Raw genomic sequence first — 23,729 nt, 5'->3', positions numbered from 1 at the left:
TTTTATTATCATTGTATATTTTTAATGAGGACCTTGACTCCGACAACAATCACCTTCTAAATAAAACCAATTTCTCCTGTTCCTTCCAAACATTATTCAGTTCTGTAAAACCTTCAATGCCATACTGTAAAAATACGGTTAATATTTCAATCTAATGACTATCGTAAAAGCATAAATTAAGCAAGCATTGTCAACCGGGAATACTCTATTGGTAATGTAAAATTTTATTCTTTGCTTTGCGGCGTGTCGGTAGGTAGCATTTTCACAAAGAAAACATCGTCTAATTATATTTCGCAAAGAGAAAAGACTGAAAGAATAAATAAAAAAAAAGGAAAGCTCTAAAATAACGGAACGACCGACCGACCGTTGTGCCGAGCTTTAAAATAGGAAAATTAAAAAAATACGTATAAAAAATGTAACCTGCTGTTGATTTTCCCGTTGAATTTTCAGTCTGGCTTCTATACATTGTCTCGTTTCGAGGAAAGCTTTTCTTTGCGCTACTTCTCTGGGATAATGCGTGCAGACCCCGGCCAAGTTGGCACAGAACAGTATTATAAAGTTGCTGATTATCTGAAAGAAAAAATGACAAGAATGAATATTTTTTTTAAAGAATACGGCGGACGTTTATACTATATGTATTTAGTTTAGCTAAAGTTAAGTGAATATAGTAATAGGTGATTTACGATTTACTGTCGCAGATAAGTTAGCTGATCATGGAGAATCGATGGTAGGATATTTTTTACGGAAAATTTTCAAATTTTACGGAACGGCGCGGCGTCTGCTCCACCAATCTAATATATTCTCAGAGTAACAGGGCGGTGTTGTCGCTTTATTTGAAAAGTAGTAGTATCTTTGTTATTTTAAATCAAACATCATGTCATAACAATTAGGTAAAAATATTACTTTTTTCGTTTAGGATGAAATTGCTCAAATCATCTTTATTTTAAATCGAACTCTAAATATATTATTTAAACAGATCAAAGGAATGTAAAGTTATTTTTAACGGTATGTAATGTACCTAAATTTGAACCTTCGAGTTTCTTCAGTAGAGCCTTTTAAAACTAAAAATACTAAAATTTTAGTTTCATTTCAAGAATTTTGTTATGACTTTTGTAAATTTAGCAAATAAAATCTCACTGATATAGAGTATGAATATATTAGAAATTATTATCTTTTAAATGACTTTTCTGAAGAAACCGGAGCGCTTAGGTATAGGAAAATGATATATCATTGCAAATCAACTTTATTAGTCTTTTCATAGTTTTCAGTGTCAATGGGTTGCTTCAAACAGATCCAATATCGAAACTTTTCTTAACCTATAAGTCTGTCAGTTTTACACATGCTGTATTTTTTTTATCTCGAAAACTATTAGACAGGGGTATAGGATTGTATGACAGAAAAAATATGGCAAATAAATAAGTTTCCAAGAATATAACAATCTAGATGTTCCGCTTAAAAAAATAAAGGTGTCATTACTTTTAATAAATGATAATAATTAATAAATGAAACAGCAACACTGTGTCGCTGAGAATTATTTAGATAGATGTAGCAGGTGCTTATATATAAAATTTGAAGTTTTCAAAGAAAGTATCACCTGTTCTCTAAAAACGCCTAGTCTACCTCAGTGTGAATCACCCTCTATACTAAATTTAAAGGCAATGCAGCGCAAAATTGAAGGCAAATCGTAGTTTTTTGGTTTATAATATTTTCTCTTTTTACAATTTTTTTTTATCATAATATGTCTGAGTTTGATTGTCATATTGTTAATTATGGAATAAATTCATTTAAGAATATGTGTTAGTGAGGTTAGAACCTTTCAATATAATATTGTGTTAGATTTGCGTCCTTACGTTATATTATGAAATGGCGATCGCAGGTTTAGGATCAGGAAATATAAAAGCTTTTTTAAAAAGCCTTTCGATGTGTATCCTCGTCTTTGTGGTCTTAAATAGTCTTGAAAAAGTCGAGAATACAAGTCAAAATGTCGGCAGTTTTTTTAAACCCTAGATAAACAAAATATTTAATTTTTCCCCCCAAAAAAATCCTTAATAATTTGCTACTTACATCTGAAAAACTTGTCAGATTTCCTACATATACTAATAAGATCAGTTCAGTTATGGCTAATATTGTTCCGGAGAGCACGGCATCTTTCAGACGGTTTGGCATCAGCGCATACGTCAAATAGGTTGACGTCACCGCAAAGGCGGTACCAACTAGTGGTCTCTCGTTGTAGAAGAAAAAAGCTATGCAAACCTGAAAAATAAATATATTATATTATTTTTGTGTTCATGCACTTTCTAAGTTAAGGCTAGACAATATTCCATATAACATTTGTATTATGTTCTAGATCAACAATTACTATTAACTAAAAAGAAGTAGAAAAAAGACTCAAAGTCTACTCTAGTACTCAAAATGTACTTTCTACTTCTTTTTAATTTAAACCAGGTCTCTTTTAGAAGAAGCCGTCTTTAAATTACTATTAACTATCTAGTTAGTTCTAGCAATTGACAGGTATGTGACCCCATTTTTTTTCAATCATTTATTGATACTGGTAAGAAAATTAGCGAAATGCGCGTAAAGAATTCAAAGTATTTAGTTTTGGTTATCTATATAGTTTTTGGAAAAACTATAATTTTGATTATTTGAAGATAGTCTGATTAGATGCATCGTCCTTGATTAGATTAGAAGAAGCATCGTCCTTGATTAGATCTTCATATTTAATTTCTATGATTATTATTTATATAATTAAATCCGAAATCAATATCCATTGGTAAATAAATGTATTCAGGATAAATGTATACAGGGTGAACATCCTTTTTTTTATTTTATTTTTAGATCCTGCAAAAAATTCTACAACTTTTTTTGAAGCTTTTAAACAAAGTTTACATGTATTATTTTTCTAAAAGTTTCATAACACTAGGCGGAATTTGCTCGCATTTAAATCATACGTAAAACTCTCCGCTATTGTTTAAAATAAATATAAACATCCAGTTTGAACTGTAAAAAAATGTAGCATTAAAATTGCAACCGTAGTGGCGTAAATATGCAACGAAAATAGAATTATTTTGAATGGCAACGATGCATTTGTTTTTGCAAATCGAGATAAAAGCTACGAAACTATAACGGAAGAGTTTAAAGCTTTGGGCGAAAGTTTTACCAAAGAAGATTATTTGCTATGTTTTGCGTTTAATTCGCTATGAATACTGATGGAGGCCGGTGCACACACCTTCTAACTAAATACACAGTTTCTAATCAACAATTTACTCCAGTGTAGTGTTTGAAATGCAGATGTGTAGTTTGGTTTGTATTAAGTAAAAGCCGATTGAATGGGTGAATAATTACGATCAGGATAAAACACATCATAGCGGTGTTTTACTTTTGTGACGATACAAACTGAATTTAGAGCACAAATTGGACTCCGAGAATTATTCTTTCATCATCAATGTAAGTCAGATGTTACTACTGTTTATTATAGTTTGAATTTTTGATGATATCAATGGTCTCGCAGTGATTTTATAGAGATAGAAACATTTTGTACAGGGTGTCCCATTTCGTGTGTTTTACAGGGTTTCTCGTTTATGAGTAAAGATACAAAGATGCCGTTTTTACATCATTGTGCTACTTTTTTACGAATTTAAAGATGCTACACATATATTTATCCTAGCCCTCTTAGTTCCTGAAATACAGGGCGAATTTGAAAAATTTGCATATTTTGACACTCTTTGTATTTCGACACCTTCATATAACTGATTGAAAAGGTAAAAACTTCCGAGGCGTAACTAGTTTTTCGCTGGGAGCTATTTTCAAAATATGTGTTAAACTGTATGTCAGAGAGTAAGAGGGACAAATCTATGTGTAGCATATTTAGTTCCATAAAACAGTAACAGAGTGATGTGAAAACCACACCTTTGTATCTTTACTCGTAAACGACAAACTCTCACGAAAAAGAAACACACAAAAATGGAACAACATGTACAAAAATATAACACTTAAATACAAACTCATTTAAAAAGCACTTGAGTGAGATTTTATTTGATATATTTTTTATCAAATTATTCTATCGTAAGATACGATACTAATCTGAAAAGATTACTACTTTAGTACACTGAAAAGTGTACTAAAATAAGAATTCCACTCTTTGTGATTCTTAAAGCTTTTGAATTAGGATTCTTAACTCAGCGATTTGACACTACCACAGAAGTGTACTTAGAAAAAAAAAGAATATTAGAAATATTAGAATATAAGAAAAATGTTACCACTATTTCAACTGAATTTAAAACCGAAATAATTAAATATATAGATACTAATTTATCGCGAGGTATTATCAAAAAAATAAAGAAGATAGACTTACCTCTAAAGTTAAAAAAGTCACTAATATGAAATAAGATATAATGATCAGGTAAACTTCATTCATCGCAGGCTTTGACACCACTGTGAGTAAAACTGAAAATAAAATAACATATTAATTATAACTTTTTTGGGTATAAAAATTTGCTGACTATCGTTTTATTACTTCGTGTTTAATTAATTTAAGATAAATTATAAATGTGAATTAATTTCTATTAATATATAATAATATAGTAAGCAAATACAGGTCTCCCTGTACTGGTTTGCTATACAGAGTTTTTTTCTCAAAAGTGGCTCATCCCCTATAAATTTTTTATTTTTTCAGATAAATAAACGAGATTTGGTACGTTAGTGTATGACATAAATCAGGATTGATTGACGTATCCAATTTGTTTTCTATCACTTCCTGTTTCACCGGAAATGACTACAAGTTTTATTTTAAATGGCACCCCCTGTAGTTTTTTACTTTATTCAGTAGAAAATGACACTCTGAATAGAACGGCATATCATATGTCAAATACTGACATTCTCGCTTGTGTTAAAATACTAATTTTTAATCAAGAACCTTGGTTAAAATATTTGATCGTCTAATATTTTTAGTGTCTTTTCCTAGCCGGTTAAAAGTTACTGAAATCGTATTTTTAATCATAACTAAATTTTACCAAAGAGAACAGGGGTGGCTCATTAGCATAGCAACCAAATTGTCGTTACATTTGGCCTTGGCACTCTGAATTGAAATTTAAAATGTTTTTTTTATTATTGAAAATGTCAAAAGTTGATATATGATATGTCATTCTGTTCAGAATGTTATTTCAAAATACCCAGGGTGTCATTTAAAAATCAAAATTTGTCATTTCCGGTGAAACAGGAACTGACAAAAACAATTAAATACGTCAATCAATGAGCCACAATAAGCCCTCGCGGTCGAAGTGGAGGGTCCCAAAGGGTCCCACTTGGGACCGACTCTTACTGAATAATACTAATTACTACTAATTTTTATCATATTCTAACATACCAAATCTCGTTTCTTTTATCTAAAATTGGAAAAGTTATATAGCTCAGCAAGTTTTGAGAACACCCGGTATGTATTAACAGAAATTCTATATATAAAAATTATTAATAAACTTATGATACATTAAATCACAAAACAGTTAAAATTTAAAATAAAAAGTCAGGGGTCACATAAAATAAAGTTAAAAAAGGCAGAATACAATTTAGAAAAAAAAGTACACTATTTAATTACTATTATTGACTCATATACCTGGACCACTTTCTATTGATGAGGTCATTTCACTAATTATGAATATGTATATCTCGAAACCCAAATAATTTTGGAAGATGAAGCTACATTTTCATGAGCTGCCAATAATTGAATTTGCAAGATGAAAGACTTTACAGGTTCTAACTTTGAAATATAAAATCTGATATATCGATTATTGTGATATAGTGAGTTCTATAAATGACTACATTTTTTTTGATAATTTTTCTTAATAATTTTTAGTAATTTACCAAATTGAAATTTCTGAAAATTTGGAAATGTAAATATTATATTTTTCAAACAAAACCACTTTTTTGATTATATTATTTTGATTGCTGATGTTACATAAAAAATCGTAATCTTTAAAAAAAATATAACTTCACTCGTTAATATTTCAAGTAAGATACTTACCGCCATAAATAGCTATACAACATGCCGATGTACACATAAGTACGACCAGCTTGTCCATTCGACTCGAGTCTTCAAATATAGAGTGAGCTACTTCGGCTTTCGGAAGAATAAAATCTACAGCCCCCAGCAACAGGAAACCGATGCATAGTAACAGAAGTAGCGATATCAAATTTGTCATATTGCTTTGGTTCATTTTCAGAAAATATCTTTGGTACAACATCTCAACCTGTAACAAATTATAAATTGTCAAAATTAATAAAAAAGTAACCATTTTTTTTTTAAATTGTTGTTCCATTTTGTTACATATATGAAAATACAAATTCATGTTCATCAAGTGTCCTATTTCTAGAGATTCCGGAGAGAAATTAAAAAAAAAAACTAATATATAAACATTTTGCATCCAAACATATATCTTTCTTATCAAGTCTTAATTTATGAAATATTTATTGGCGTCAAGTTGCAAAAAAAACTGTTCCAGTAAATGTTTGAAGCGTTATTTTACAAAAATAAAACGTGTCCATTGAGTGGAATTATAGTTTTGTATCTCAGTTTTCTAGAAATAAAAATTAATATTTAATTTTTAAAGCGAAATAACACAATAATAAGTTAGATTTTTTCATATTTGGCTCCTTGGACACAAAATACAGCATTTATTATAAGGTTTAAATATGTTTACAAGCCTTGGTTTTTCAGATATTCAAATGCATGCATATTTAAATATTTTATCCTTATTATTATAATAAAAGAGATTGTCAACACCCTGTACATTGGTATTCAGAATTATTTCTTGTGCTGACTTTTAACCCGAAGAAATAAATTTTACTGAAAATCAAAAGTTGTAGTCATTTCCGGTGAAACAGGAAATGACAACAGTCATATATTAACATACCAAATCTCGTTTTTTAAGTAAAAAATAAAAGTTACAGGGGTGAGCCACTTTTGAGACGCACCCAGTATGAGGATATTTTTTTACATAAAATTGTACCTATTTTATTAGTTTTAGAAAACTTTAAAAATAATAAAAATATAGAAATGTATGCCATGATCATCATAGGGGAACCTACGTTGTTAAAAATATCATATGTATAAATTTAAAAAAAAAAATTTGTTAGCGTATCTTGGCATTTGCGATAAGTATAAATTCACCTTTGAACTTCGCGAAACTAAAACGAGAAAAATTCCATTTCGTAGAAAGTACTGAAAGAAAAGTCGATGTAAAACAGAATTGAAATTCCGCTTTAAAGCTAAGCACCTTGCTATTATTCACTACTAAATGCTTCAAAGGGCTATGTAAATAAGTGCGCGGGTTTAACGCAATTCTTTCGGATTGTTTTTAACTCGCTTTGCTCTGTTCCTGAAATTACTTTGTGGCGTCTAGTTCTCGAGTCCAACCCCGAAGTCATATAGACGATTGCTGCATTTAAGTGAATATTTATTGTATTAAATTTGCTAGAATACCGATAGTAATAAAGACAATTAAGGTGGGAAAGTTTTTAATTTATATTTATGATATTTTTTGTTCAAATTAGTGATATAGTTATTGTTGATAATAAAAATGACATTCCTTCATTTTTTTACAACCCTCTATCTAATCCAATCCTGTATCTTTATCTAAGCGGAAACCAGCTTAAAGCGGAACTGAAGAACCTGGAGGACTCCATCCGTAACCTGAAAGGGAATTCTCCAACGGTCTAATCACTCGAAAAAAGTTGCTCGTGAACTTACGACAGAAGAGAATCAAAGATTTTTCCTTGAGCCAAAGGCGTAAGAAAATCTTCGGATTGTCACAGGGTTTCTAACAGGACACTGTCTCCTCAACGAACAACTTAGCAGATTGAAATTGAGAAACAACGGCGAATGCAGATCTCTGTGGTGGAAATGGGGAAACACCAGAATACCTTATCACTGAGTGTGCCGACACGACGGACGACCGTTCGTGCCATGAATTTTTGATACGGCTGATGTCGAGGACGGAAAGCTGCAGCTTTGTGAAGCCGTCTCAGATAACCAGCTTTTTGTCAAAACCCTGAGACTGTCCGGTGAGTTGTAACTCGTTATAACTCAAGAAAGAGGCACAACAGTAGATATGTAATGTCGCGGTGATTAACCCCCCTCCTAAACATTCTACATTCTACATACCCTCTACAGAGCCATAGTCCACCATTTTTATGTACGCGTCATTAGTTTTTAACACAGGAGCTACTATTTATAGCCGAATTTGAATGATACCATTTGAGAGGCTGTATTAGGTAAATACATTTCTCCAAAAAATTAACGCACCATTTTGAAATCCCAAGATAATTTGACATTTTAAAACAGGCTCGGTATATTTTTTCTTAGAACAGAGGAATTCCAAACTTTTGTATAGTTTGTACAGTTTGTGCATCAGTTTTATGTTAACTTTTTTTATCTATACTAATATATAAAATCCTTTAGTGACTGACATACTGATTAATCACGATCCTGCTCAAACCACTCAACGTAAGAAGTTCAATTTTATACATAAATACAGGTTGGTTCTAGGGTGTAGAGGTTCGATAAGAGGCGATATTTCGAAATTCCAGTTCCAAGAGGATGAAACCACCCCTCAAAGAACGGTCAAGTTTCCGAAAAAACTCTTAAACACGTATATTTTATTTTGTTTTTTTACATATTTTAAGATTTTTAAAAAATGTATACAGGGTGTTTCGAAAAATCTGGTCATTGATTAATCACGATTCTGCTTAAAGCGCTTGACGTAAAAAAGCTGATTTTTGGAAACAGATTGACTTTTAGGGTGTAGAGGTTCGATAAGAAGGGATTTTTTCGGGAAACTCGAATTCTAAGGGGTGAAACTATCCCTCAAATATTAAAATATTTTCTATTTAAAAACCGATGAGTTTTTCGGAAAAACTCTTAAATACGTATATTTTATTTTGTTGTTTTACATATTTTAAGATTTTTTATAAATTTATACAGGCTGTTTCATAAAATATGACCATTGGCTGTGGGCTGTTTTTTTATTTTAATTGAGCCTATTTTAAAGATAAAGGTCGTTTAACTTCTAAACAACGTTTTAACTTTTGTTTTTTTTTTGGAATTATCTTAAATATCCTGTGACCGACTTACTTCAAACTTGTGAGTATATTTTTAGTAATAATGGCCAAATTTAAGCATAAAATAAAATTGTTATCTTCAGTACCGTCTCAGGAGATACCTGAGCAAAATCAATTTTTGGCTATGCGGTTCGTCAATACGTCTCGTAATCCTATAGTCAACATAGTCATATTAGTTGATGGGGCGATTTGATGCTACAATGCGATGCGTTGTGCGGCGGATCGTTTGAATGTTGGGTTTTGAGTAAACATAAGAAAAATATCACAAACGCATAGAAAAATTTAGAAACAACATAACGAATGGCATCGACGCATCAGCGCATAGTAAGTATGGCGCTTTAGTCATTTTCTGTATGTATCGCAAATTAACACTTTTATTAATGAGTAATGTTTTACACTTGTGAGATTGGTTATCTGATCCAATGATTTGTATGAACAATATATTCAAAAGAGACTAATGTGCCTGTAACACGAGATGAAAAAGACAAGATAAAACTAATTAAAAAACTGCGAATCGCTCAGTAGTATAAAAAAGGTAAAATGCAAAAATCCAAATCTGCTCTCATGCTAAAGCTAAAGCGTTGAATGGAAATCCGATTACATGCATTAGTAATCTACTTTATGCATTTAAAAGGTCAAAAATAGTAATATGAGATTGGAATCTGAAGGTGGGTATATTTATTTAAGTGAACATTAATTTAAATTGCAATTTTATCCTTTAGTAGAGATGACTATACAGAATTAATCCTTTAATACATTATTACAGGATTAATACTATTAATAAATTACATAGTAAAAATAGATTGGATTTACTGATACTGATATTAGGACTTTGACATTATATCTGATATATAATGAGTATGAAAACAAAACAATAACGGCTATTTGAAATTATTATCTATATTTTTCTTCATATCATATTCATCTTATATAAAAAATTATTTATGACGAAAATAGATCAAACATACTTTCCAAATTTTATTTTTATCTAAATCTAATTATATTACATCTATGTTATTGTTACTTATTTTCGTGCAAGTGCGCAATATTTGTAAGTATTGCAGAAAATTCTATCAAGAAAAGTAAAAAAAAATACTTTAAAAACGTTACTCTATATAAATAAAAATATTGCTTTCTATGACACTTCAATATTTTTGCTCTATTTGTATTTCTTGATGATTTAACTCATGAAAAAACATATAAAATGTTTGTTCTTTGTGTGTTTTAATATTAATTATTTTTAATTTAAGGTGATTTAAAAATATACCCTAATTAATGTTGACTTAAAGCAAAAATATAAAATAAATTTTAACGCAGTGTAATTTTTGTTAAATGCTAATAACTACTTTATAAAAAATACGATCGAGAAAAATAAAAAAATTTCCTTGATTTAAGTAAGACCTCAACTTCTGAGTAGATTGAAGCTAAAAAACAACGGCGAATGCAGATTCTGGGGGACAACTAGAACACATCATCGCTGAGTGCGCTGAGACGACAACAATTCCTACTATAAACTTTGGTACGACTGATATTGGAGATAGAGAACTGGCCTCTGTAAAACCGTTCCAGATGATAGGTTTTATCAAAGCCCTAAAAATGTATGATGAGTTATAACTCAAAAAAGCAGGATACAATAAATTTGTAAGATCGCGGTGATTAATCTCCCTCCTATACCATTATACATTCTACATTCCAAATACTTTATAGTTCACTTGATATTCAGTAGTACCCATTTCGGTGTCTCATTTGTTAATTGTCTATATTTGTTATCTATATTAATAAATGATATTTTATACAGACCCCCAGATGATTCCTAATTTACTATTCAATTTTATAATTTGCTCAGCAAGAAAAGATAATAATAATCTTCTCGAATTAAGTAAAATTTACAAATGAACTAGCGAATTTTGATTCCTTAATTATTTTTCGTTATTAATTTTTATATCTTAATATTTTTTCCCTACTGGTTTTATTTTGCCTTATTGGAATATAATAAATAATGTACTACTCCGGGTGAGTCTCAAAAGTGGCTCACACCTCTAACTTTTTTATTTTTTTAGTTAAAAAAACGAGATTTGGTATGTTAGTATATGACATAAATTAGGATTGATTGACGTATTCAATTGTTTTCGGTCACTTCCGGTTTCATCGGAAATGACTGCAACTTTTGATTTTTAAATGACACGCTCGGTGTTTTTTTACTTTATTCGATAGAAAATTATATTCTGAATAGAATGACATATCATATGTCAACTTTGACATTTTCGTATATGGTTTATTTGAAATTACAACTTGCGGTTAGTAACGAAAATTTGACTCGAAATACCAAGTGTGTGGTATCAAATTATTCGTAAAAAAATGCTTTTTCCAGATATGCTAATGAACCACCCTCGTTCCATTTAAAAAAATTGAGATATGATTAAAAATACGATTTGAGCATTTTCTAACTAGCCTGGACAAGACACTAAAAACATTAGACGATCAAATCTATTTTTCCAAGACTCCTTGATGAAGAATTAGTGTTTTTAACATAGCCATGGCACTCTAGAATGAATTTTAAAATAGAATTTTTTATTAAGCGAGAATGTCAAAAGTTGACATATGATATGTCATTCTATTCAGAATGTAATTTTCTATCGAATAAAGTAAAAAAATACCGAGGGTGCAATTTAAAAATCAAAAGTTGTAGTCATTTCCGGTGAAACAGGAAGTGACCAAAAACAATTGAATACACCAATCAATTCTAATTTACGTCATATACTAACATACCAAATCTCGTTTTTTTATCTGTATAAATAAAAAAGTTATAGGAGTGAGCCACTTTTGAAACGCACCCGGTATATATCAAATTAAAGACTCTAGAGTTGAAAAAAAAATAAGCTGGGAAATCAGACCTCAATTCGTAAGAGGAACAAACATTCGAAGAAAAATTATCCTGAAAAATCTTTTTTGGTGTTTATTCGGCGAAATACCCCATGTCACCCAAGAGAGCGAGCATTCGCAAAAGGAATAAATTCTTTTATAAAACTTGAGAACTATTTTAGAAGTTGGTGGAATATATAACACCCAAGTAAGTATGTAAGGATAGAATGCAGAATTAAGCCACGGCTACTTTGAGACATGAATTTTAGTTTGTTTACTTTTAATAAATGTCATGTGTAATTTATTTCAAAAGTTTTATCAGAGTTTGATAAAAATTTCTGCAGGAAAATACATGTCTTTCCGATTCCTCAATATATTATTTAGTAAAAATTCATAGTAGTAAAGCATTTCACAAAAATATATAAGCATTGTACGCTTTTTTGTTTAATATTCTCATGTCATTTAGACCTAATCCATACATTGATTTGATATGATACAACATATACAGGTGAAAAATAGTTTACCAAATAAGTTAATTAATAATAAGTTAATCTAGTTTCTGGATAATCGCTTGGCAAAACGCATCGAGTCTGACTGCCTGGATTTCACACAAACTACCAAAATGAATTAGCTGACAGTGAGTAAGCTGTTATTATGCCACACATAATCTTTCTGTATATAGTACACTTTTTATTAACAATAATAATAATTATTATCTTTAAGGAAGTAGCAGAATAATATTAAATATAGTGTTAACTAAATGGATAAGTGGTATCTATGAATTAATACTAAAACAACAATATACACGCGTTGGTCCGGAATTGAATTCGAGAAACTTCGACAGCATATTCTGCATATAAGATTGGCAAAAAGTCCTAAAATGCCACTTTCGGAAATTCACGGTAGAAGTTTCATTTTTATTTCGATTTTTTCAAACAATTTTGACCATCTGAGCTGAGAAATATGATTTTGATGTTAATATGACGTTTACAGAGGGCGCCACCTACATTTTAACTGGTTTGAAGTCTAATTGTCCGCATCTGCATAAAACTACTGAGTAAAAAATATACATATAGGCGTTTTATTGTAAAGGTCTCTTGGTAAAAATTGCTACTTGTAATGGTTCTCGAAGATATTTGAAAGGTCCAGGAAAAAACATGCGTCATTCCACTAATTTTACAGGAGAGCACTGGACGGCTGGCGGTTATCAAGTTCTTTCTGTCTGACCATGAAATAAATAGACACGTATTTTTCTTTCGTAATGCTGAATATTGACGGAAATATAACGCTTTGAAAAATTGCGACGCCACAAAAATACGTTTTACACCTTCAGTATCTATATATTAAAACAAAACACTTGTAACTTTTGAAATAACTGAACTTGGAAAAAATAAAACACGTGTCCATTTTTTTCAGTTCACCCAAAATTTCCAATAAAGAATACTTTATTTAATTTATAGACAAGTTCCCCATTTTGTAAAATGCTAAATTAATAAATTTGATGCTTATCAAGTGTTTCCTGATCCTTAATTTGAATCGAAATATGTTCATCCATGCTGACTAAATAGCTATTAGACTGAAATAATAAATCGAAAACAGTGAAATGAAATGAAATGACGAAAGTTCAACAGAAAGTGTTTTATCATAATTTCTTCGAAGAAAAATTTATGATTAATTTGAAAAATAAAAAGTTCCCAAATTTATCATTTTAATCAAATAACTACTCAATATGTTTATTTTTTGTCAATAATGACATGTATTGACTATTTCTATTCTAAATATCTTGAGAACGGTTGCTCGTAGCGATTTCTACAAAGAGACATTTCTTAGTAGTTTTATACAGGTACGGACGAAAAGTTATTACTCTTCAAAACACATGTAGGTGGCGCCCCCAACAAGTAGTAATAAATAACATCGAAATCAAATTTCTCATATCAAAAAACACTCAAGCACCAATTTTTCTCCAAATATCGACTATAGTTCAGAAATTTGTTGGGAAAAACTGAATTAAATATGAAACTTCTACACCCTGTATCTCCGAAACGAAGCATTTTATAGAATATGCTGTCTAAGTTTCCCGAAACAATTTGGACCACCCTATATATTTATACTTTAAAAAAATAAAAAAATAAGACTTTTACACTAAGTATTATTATTATAATATATTGAGGCATGACAAAAGTTTCATAATAATGTTGGGTAAAATGAAAAATATTTTCAATAATTGATTGGTATATCTATTAAAAGGTCTATAACAAGCTTTATTTCTCTTATGAGGTGCATAGTTAAATAATAAAATATGCATGAAAATGTTTACTAACTCTATACAATCTGTCTGAAGACAAGGTTGTTGATGTATTTACCAGAAAGTTCAATTGATAGGAAATAAAATAATACGATAATTAAAAGCATCACATTTTAAATACATTTAACCAGTACTCTAATTCTGCACTATACGCTTGTAAGATTATTTCATTAATATAATAATAAGATATAACACCTAAAAATTACTAAAAATAAAAGATAACTTTTAAAAAAATACATTATATAATATTTGTTCTATTTTAAATCATTATCGCTAAATCCTATTTGAACTTCTGTTTGAATAATTTATCCAATATGGGTATTATATCGGCAGATTCCAAAAACCCATTGAAGTTTATGCTAAATTCATTCATAAGCTACCTCTGCGTCTGGGTGTCGAATTATGCTAACTGAATTTGAATCGAAAATAAAATTTAAAACTCTCAATTAACACACTTGAATGGTTTCGTAAATGGTAATTATCGTCCCCTTGATAGGTTGGTATTTCGGAAACGCCTCAAGTCCGAATCCATTATGCAAAAGATTACTACGCTGACGTCAAAGAAACTGATGAATATTAATCGAATTGGAAACAGGCACTGCCTCAACCAAACCACCAGCTAATTTTTTCGAGAGGATAAAATTTGTGTATATGTTGAATTTTTAGATTGCCCTAACTGGTTTAGCGCTGTTGCATTTTAATAGCTAATCTAGGTTGCCCTTAAATGCATCTAAAATTAAATAGAATACAGATTTTTTACTTCTTAAGTTAATATTAAAATTTATTCTTTTTAAAACTAGGTATATTTTTACGTCGCATTAAAAGTAAACATTAGGTATTTTAATAACAATAATATAATTCTTTTCTACCTGAAAGTTTAAAATTTTGTCCAACATCAACTCTGAAATTCAGCACAGGATCAGAAGCACCTCGAGAGCATTCTGGAAATTAAAAGACAGGGTTTTCTACAATCATGACTTAAGTACAAAAACGAAAATTGCAGTGTACCGAACAATAAAAATCCCCACCATGTTAAATGAAAGGCGTACCGCCGGCATGAACGCATTAAATAAGTTGCAACAGAGACACATTAGACAACTCTTAAAAATCAAATTGTTCCACCATGTCTCAAGCGTATCGGTCCTTGAAAAAGCTAGCTGCGAGAGCGTTGAAGTCATGATTACTAAATCCCGCTTAAGATGGGCTACTCACGTATGCAGGATGCAGGAAAACCGCCTACCAAAATCTCTTCTTTGCGGTGAGCTTCTAGACAGTAAGAGGAAAACGGGTGGACAACTCTAAAGGTACAAGGATATTTTCCACGAACACTTAAAGTGGATAAGCATGCAGAATCAATGGGAAGAATCAGCGCATAATAGAACGCAATAAAAAAGAATTGTAAACTCAGTTAACAGCCTACCAAAAAGTAAAGAGGCAACAAAGTAATGAGATTTTTGAAAAGCTCATGAAACAACGCCTTGCGTAACCATCTTCCATTTTTTTTTCTCGCTATTTTAGACAGTGAATTAGCATTGCAAGTTGTTGTTTTGCCAAGACTGCACCACCCAGGGATCTAAAAAGAGTGGGAAAACACTAACAACACCCTAAAAAGGAAAAAAAAATAGAACTAGATTGTAGTAGTCGAAACTGTGATATTTGTTATGGTTCTTTAGTGCCTGGGTGGCTTGGGGTAAACTGGTAGTATAATAAGAAGCAAGGTTTATTTTTTTACTTTTATATTATTATTATATCAAATATAACTTTATATAAACAACAATGAAAATGTGTGAAGTGAAACATAGTGATATATTAAACTAAACGTGAAAGTAAAATCCCTCCAATCCCCCCAAGAACAATAAAAGCTTAATTTCATGACATAGTTAAACTGCTTATAATATACAGAGAAGACCAGGCTACTAGTAACATAGCAAGTTGCCGGACGAATTTACGTTTACCCGTTTTGCGTTCGTACTCGAGATTCACTGCCGGCTAGTCGGCTGGTCAGGCAGTACGCAGTTGCAGTTGTGCTTAGACGGGTCGGTCATGACAGACTAGGAATTCGACTCGAGGAGTGCCGAGTATTTATTATTTTTATTTTAAGTGTTTACCTTCACTTAAGGTAACATTTAAAATAAAAATACTTAAATAATTATTATTTGAGTGTGTTTACAAGCCAAAACTAAAAATTAATAAGTTCTCTAAACCCAAAAAAAAAAACTAAAATATTACTCTAAATAAAAAAAGTTATAAAAAGTGTTCAAAAAGACCATCTTCTTGTGCTAGACAGAAGCCTAGGCGGTCGTAAAAAATCCCCGTCTGACATTGGCTAACATATTTAGGGCTAATAGTTTGGAAAGCCTCGTATTTTACTTGAAGCTCATCCAGATTATTAGCCCTATTATGACTCACACTTTTGGATTTTACATAACCCCACAAAAATAAGTCATTGGGAGAAAATCTGGTGTTATAGCGGGCCACACAAAATAGTTCCATGTCTACTAATTAAACGAGTTGGGAAAAGTATTGTTCAAATATTCGTGAACAATACGGGCATTGTGGGCAGGACAACCACCTCAGCAATTTGATTACTTGAAAACGTGGGATTTTGATCCGCGGTAGCACAAATGAACACTTGCTTTAACTCCTGTTCTTCATTAATCAACAAATCAAGCTTTATTTGTTTTTGTGGGAACACGCACCCATGTGTTTCAAAATTATTAATAACTCTTGATACAGTAGGTAAAGATGCAATTGGCCTGTCTACAAAAGTTTTTGGAAAAATTGTTTGTATATCCCGATAAGACCTATTCTGGAAATACCATTTTACAATTTGAATTTTCTGACGAACTTCGTAAACTTCCATTATTTTATTTAAAAATAAATTTTACACGAGAACTGTCGCGAGAATCTATGTGTTCGTTTTGGCTATTAAAACACGAATAAATACAAATTCTGAAACATTCTTATCACATATCTACCTATTTTTAGTTTATCGCATTTTACCCTGCTTTTTATCCGGCGGACGGGTATACGCTAATTCGTCCGGTTCTGCCTATGTTACTACTACGGTGGTCCGGTCTGTATATGTATTATATGCAAGAAAAGTACACTCTTATTAAAATCCAATTAATGTTATAGTTAAATGATGTAATGGAAACCAATGAGTTTCTATAGTTGGCCAGTGATAGTGTATATTCCGTAAGCAATACTATGACACATTTTTTTAAACACTGTTATAGTAGAGGAATGGGTAAAGTAGTGTCCTTCGATAATATTTTCTCTGCGCGGTAATATCTAAAAAATTAAAAATAGCCCTTCCCACACAATATAACAGAAATAATCTTGAAGAAAAAATTTTATATCCAAATATATTTAAAAAACTTTTAGATTTTGCAGGATTCGAACCTATATCAGATACCATATGTTGATTTACACGCATTTTAGACCATACGACCACCGCCATTTTTTAATTATATAGATTTCTTACAGTTGTTAAACGTCAAATTTATATTTTATTTTTTAATACTTTTTTTTGTAGCATCTTTATATTTTCTAACCACTTAAACCCTCCTTAGACACCTATAAAAATGTCACCTAACCAAAATTAGCCAAACCGGTTCAGCCATTCTCGACTTTTAGCAAGAATACTCAATTAATTTTTTTAAAAAAATAAAATAAAAACGTATTAATTTAATTACACTATAACAAGAAAATTCATTTTATATTATTAGAAATATTTGACAAAGAAATACAGACTAGCTTGCAATTTGCTAAGAGAACATTTTATAATTTCTAGAATCATTCATTGAAGTAGACAGTCAATATTAATGGCCTGCATTTATCACTGGGAATTACTGTCCTTGCACTACTAATGCACCGTCAGGGATGGTTCAGTTGTAAGCTCTTTAAATTATTAAAGAGGAAATATGCCAAATGAGGTTCGACTTGTAAATATGAATTGGAAAATCTTTTGTGAAGTTCGTATTGCCATCTCTGCAAATTATTTCCAATGATTACTAATTATTAGAAATAAATAAATAAATATAAATAAATAAATGCCTTTATTGTCAAAAATTTTTTCAATTCGTAGACAAAGGTAAACTAACAATCAAAGTAAAAAAAACAAGGTACACAAACAAAAGATAATACAAAACATTATACAAATAATATTGTCAGTCTTATTGTTAAAATAAACATTATAAATGTTTATAATGTCAAAGAACAAAAAATAAAAATAATATTCAAAACTATTTAGCTAGTTTATCGTAAAATATCAATGACCTCTAAATAAATTCATTTCGATGTCATTAGTAAATACAGCAATAGCAAACATTAGACCAGTGTTTACAAGATCAAATTCGATTTTCAAAATATAATCCATTTACGGCGTAGAAAGCCTTGTCTAGTAAATAAGAGTTCAATGCTTTGCGAAATGAAAAAAATGATGTTATGGATTTGATTTCAAATGGCAGGTGATTGTGCATTTTTTTCGAGTTGTATAATATTGAACTTTTAACTAACTCTGAGCGTGGGGTAGGTTGATAAAGATCTTGCTCCGCATTCCTGAGTGGATAAGTGTGAGATGGCCTTTCTTGAGAAACTGATACATGTTTACGTATTAGGCAAACGGATTCAAATATAAATAAGGAAGGAAAAGTCAATATTTTTAATTTTTTAAAAAAGTCCCGGCAATGAGTTCTGCTGTTTAGTCCCAGTGTAATATCGAACAGCTCTCTTCTGGAGCCTGAAAATGCGGTCAAATTGGGTCGCACAACACGTACCCCAGAATGGAAGGAATTTTTTTTTCTTAATGCAAAACAGGCAGAGCTCAATTTTTTCGACAAAGCTTCGATATGTATGTCCCATTTCAGAGAATTGTCCACAACAAGCCCTAAGAATTTTACAGACTTGACGACGTCAATGGTGGTGTTGTTAACTACAAAAGGCTGCAACGAGTTTTTATACGACAAAGCTTTAGTTTTAGAAATGTTGAGACTCAGGAGGTTCGAATTTGAAGAACGTAGATTAGAAACACGATTATGAGGTTTTTTCGCGAACAAAAAAATTTGGATTTTTTTTTAGAAAATTGGATTTTTTTTAGTTTTTAATTAAAAAACATCATTTCTTTTGAAAATGTTCAAAGTAAAATAACTCGGTTATTTTCGACTTATTTCGAAAACGGCAAAGAGAAAATATGTTTTTTTATGGAGATCTACCAGCCCTGAAAATATTTTCACTTATTTAAGACTCACCCTTTATATAGGAAGTTCCGAGAGTGCTTCCAATCTAACAGAATCCCCTAAAATACTGACTTATTAAAATGCACTAGCTTAAATAGCGAGTACACGAAAATTGGTATAAAAAAATGGTAAATAAATGCTATATTTATATTTTTGTTATTCAGGGTGACTCTTAAATAAGTGTAAATATTTTTAGGAGTAGTATATTGCGACCCCAGGAACAGGATTATGAGTTTTTTTCGCGAACAAAAAATTTTGAATTTTTTGAAAAAAAATTTGGACTCTTTTTTAGATTTTAGTTAGTATAAATATTTTCCAACTCCACCAACAAGGACTATTTTACAAAAAAAATTGGTCGTCGGTTGAATTGGAAAATAATTATATTAAAATTTATGTTGGGGTGGGTGTATTTTTCACTCTTTCCGTACTTTTTCTTGATTTTTGTGAAAATCAAATGTTAAAGCACTTAGCAAAACACAGACATCCAAAATTTCGTTCGAATCGGAATAACGGTTCTTAAAATATCTAAAAAAATGTGTTTATTTTTTTAAAGTTTGATGCCCTCTAACGGACTAACGAAGCACTTTTGTATAAAGGTAAATTGTGTCCAATAAACTTATTTTTATTATTAGTTCTTTGTCCACGGAATATTGGGAAACCCTGTATATTATAGGTAAATTTAATACGGGAACTGACCCACAATAAGCTATTGAGGCTGCAGTGGAGTTTGTCTTCATACTGAGTCTTTTACAGTTAAAATAGAAAAATACTTTGTGATCTTACCTGTACGTTTTTAAATTGATGGGTACTACACAACTTTCCCAGCAGTCGAACGAGCTTGCCAAAAAAAGTGGGCGCCTCCATTCTCGAAGCCGACGAGACCAATAATTCAGCTTCCACTTCGTGACTTTCCGGGCCGGGTGAATTTGGTGCCGATCCATTTTCTCGGTTCGGTGGTGACCTTGTAATACTGCCAACCTGAAAAAGTATTGTAATATCATTACTTTTCTTATTGTACATAGATTATTATTGTACAAGAATCTAAAAAATGAATATAAATTTGTTGCATTTACATTTTTTTAAACATAAGTGACTGGCATAGGGGTTTTATTTCGTAAATGTTTATATTGAAGCATTCATTAGATATTTAATCTTATTCATATAATTTATATAGTTTAAAGGAAAGTTTTTGATCTTTAAATTTTCTAAACATACCGGGTTTGTCAAAAGTTGTTCGCCCCTATAACTATTTTATTTCTTCAGATAAAAAGAGATTTGGTATGTTATTAAATAACATAAATTAAGATTGATTGACGTATTCAATTGTTTTCGATTACTTCCCTGCTTCACCTGAAAATGTACGGTATTTTTTTCACTTTATTCGATAGAAATGGCACTGGAATAGAATGACATATTATCATATGTCAACTTTGACATTTTCTCTGCTTAAAAATCGTAGTTTTAATTTCAATCTAGAGTACCAATTGACCATGTTAAAAATACTAATTTTTAATGAAGGTGCCTTGGAAAAGTAGATTTGATCGACTAATGTTTTTCATGTCTTGAGATTGTTTTTGACGTCTTGTTAAAAGATGTCCATATCGTATTTTTAATAATTTCTTGGTATAACTGCATGTTAGAGTTTAAAGAAACGATATACGAAAATGTCGAAAGTTGACATGCAGATATGTCATTCTATTCAGAGTGTCATTTTCTATCGAATAATGTAAAAAAATAGGTAGGTACTGTGTTATTTAAAAATCAAAAGTTGTAGTGACTTCCGGTGAAACAGGAAGCGACAGAAAATAATTGAATACCTCAATCAATTTTGGTTTATATAATATTTTTTTATCTGAAAAAATAAAATAGTTATAGGGGTGAGCCACTTTTTCCCAATATAGAAAACAAATAGTTTTAAATACTGGGGACTTAGTTTTGTGTCTAATAGCTAATAGCTAATTAATAATCTAATAGCTCCAGAACATATATGGAACTGGCCATTTTCAGGCGGCTCCAATAAATATTAAAACAAAAGATAAAAAAGTTTTTGCAGTCTAAAATGTACATATTTTAAATACAAATATTTCTTGCCATAAACAAAAATACTATACATTATATACTATAAAATATAATTACATTTTGTAACATAGTCAGATTTCAAATTCATTTTTCAATTTCAAATGAAATACTGAAAATAACAAAAATGTTATGTTGCTTCATAAGCTTAAAGTATGTTTGAAATAAGATACATTTAAGTGTAGTAACCTATCAAATATTACGATTTATTATTACAAATATAGCAAAGGCACAAGTTTGTTTTCGATATATTAAATATTCAACAATATGCAACACTATGCGAAAACGCTTAATTGAGCAGTTATAACTTTTTGAAGCACAATTTGCCAATACCGCATAGAAGCAACTTAAGTTCTTAGTAAGTGTTTATGTTTTTTAAGGTATGATTATTTCATTAGATTTTTCATTATCTCTATCATCATCGTACATATTCAGATCTCTAGTTATATCAGCTTAATTTAATTTGTCCTTAAATATTCTGTGGCACCTTATGAAAAAATATGGATTAAAACTACAGAAAAAATACTCAAATAAATTATAAATAATGAGTATAACTATAGAGACAAATTTTGTTTATAATTATAAAAAGGGCGCCTCCATTCTCGAAGCCGACGAGACCAATAATTCAGCTTCCACTTCGTGACTTTCCGGGCCGGGTGAATTTGGTGCCGATCCATTTTCTCGGTTCGGTGGTGACCTTGTAATACTGCCAACCTGAAAAAGTATTGTAATATCATTACTTTTTCTTATTGTACATAGATTATTATTGTACAAGAATCTAAAAAATGAATATAAATTTTGTTGCATTTACATTTTTTTTAAACATAAGTGACTGGCATAGGGGTTTATTTCGTAAATGTTTATATTGAAGTATTCATTAGATATTTAATCTTATTCATATAATTTATATAGTTTAAAGGAAGTTTTGATCTTAAATTTTCTAAACATACCGGGTTTGTCAAAAGTTGTTCGCCCCTATAACTATTTTATTTCTTCAGATAAAAAAAGAGATTTGGTATGTTATTAAATAACATAAATTAAGATTGATTGACGTATTCAATTGTTTTTCGATTACTTCCTGCTTCACCGAAAATGTACGGTATTTTTTCACTTTATTCGATAGAAAATGGCACTCGGAATAGAATGACATATTATCATATGTCAACTTTTGACATTTTCGCTTAAAAAATCGTAGTTTTAATTTCAATCTAGAGTACCAATTGACCATGTTAAAAATACTAATTTTTAATGAAGGTGCCTTGGAAAAGTAGATTTGATCGACTAATGTTTTTCATGTCTTGAGATTGTTTTTGACGTCTTGTTAAAAGATGTCCATATCGTATTTTTAATAATTTCTTGGTATAACTGCATGTTACAGTTTAAAGAAACGATATACGAAAATGTCGAAAGTTGACATATGGATATGTCATTCTATTCAGAGTGTCATTTTCTATCGAATAATGTAAAAAATAGGTACCGTGTTATTTAAAAATCAAAAGTTGTAGTGACTTCCGGTGAAACAGGAAGCGACAGAAAGTAATTGAATACGTCAATCAATTTTGGTTTATATAATATTTTTTTATCTGAAAAAATAAAATAGTTATAGGGGGTGAGCCACTTTTTCCCAATATAGAAAACAAATAGTTTTAAAAAATTTTTCATTATCTCTATCATCATCGTACATATTCAGATCTCTAGTTATATCAGCTTAATTTAATTTGTCCTTAAATATTCTGTGGCACCTTATGAAAAAATATGGATTAAAACTACAGAAAAAATACTCAAATAAGTATAAATAATGAGTATAACTATAGAGACAAATTTTGTTTATAATTATTAATTATTTAATAATTTAATTATAAAATAATTTATAACCGTTAATTGGACATTAGTACTATATCTAATTGTACCATTGTATCTACCTATATTATTTTTAAATTTGTAAACCGTTCTATCAATAATTAACAAACACACAATATGATTAGTTACGTATGTTTAAATTATATCGATCTGTGTTATCGGATAGTCTATTAGTACATGTATGTGCTATATCTTTCTATGCAGACAATCATAATATAAACCGACTAGCTATTAATTAATTTGCTATTAATGTCCCATTTCAACTACTGCTTCGT

At 30.3% G+C, this 23,729-nt stretch overlaps 1 protein-coding gene across 1 annotated transcript in view; it reads right to left on the bottom strand.

The window, feature by feature from the left end:
• Nucleotides 1-420: 420 nt before the first annotated feature.
• Nucleotides 421-23,729, bottom strand: part of LOC115875274 (adenylate cyclase type 5-like) — a gene marked incomplete at its 3' end in the record, with an annotated part of 132,734 nt that continues 109,425 nt past the window's right edge. Inside the window, exons 5-10 of the mRNA XM_030890694.1 lie at nt 22,189-22,308; nt 20,302-20,376; nt 6,017-6,242; nt 4,352-4,443; nt 2,065-2,253; nt 421-570 (exon numbers count right to left, since the gene is read on the bottom strand). Coding sequence (XP_030746554.1) covers nt 421-570; nt 2,065-2,253; nt 4,352-4,443; nt 6,017-6,242; nt 20,302-20,376; nt 22,189-22,308 — 852 coding nt within the window. The remainder of the gene's footprint in view (nt 571-2,064; nt 2,254-4,351; nt 4,444-6,016; nt 6,243-20,301; nt 20,377-22,188; nt 22,309-23,729) is intronic.

Source organism: Sitophilus oryzae, unplaced genomic scaffold, assembly GCF_002938485.1.
Source record: "Sitophilus oryzae breed Bouriz unplaced genomic scaffold, Soryzae_2.0 scaffold_135_pilon_pilon, whole genome shotgun sequence".
NCBI lineage: Eukaryota > Metazoa > Arthropoda > Insecta > Coleoptera > Curculionidae > Sitophilus > Sitophilus oryzae.
The sequence above is the reverse complement of the archived record's forward strand: the minus strand, read 5'-3'. Positions and strand labels throughout refer to the sequence as shown.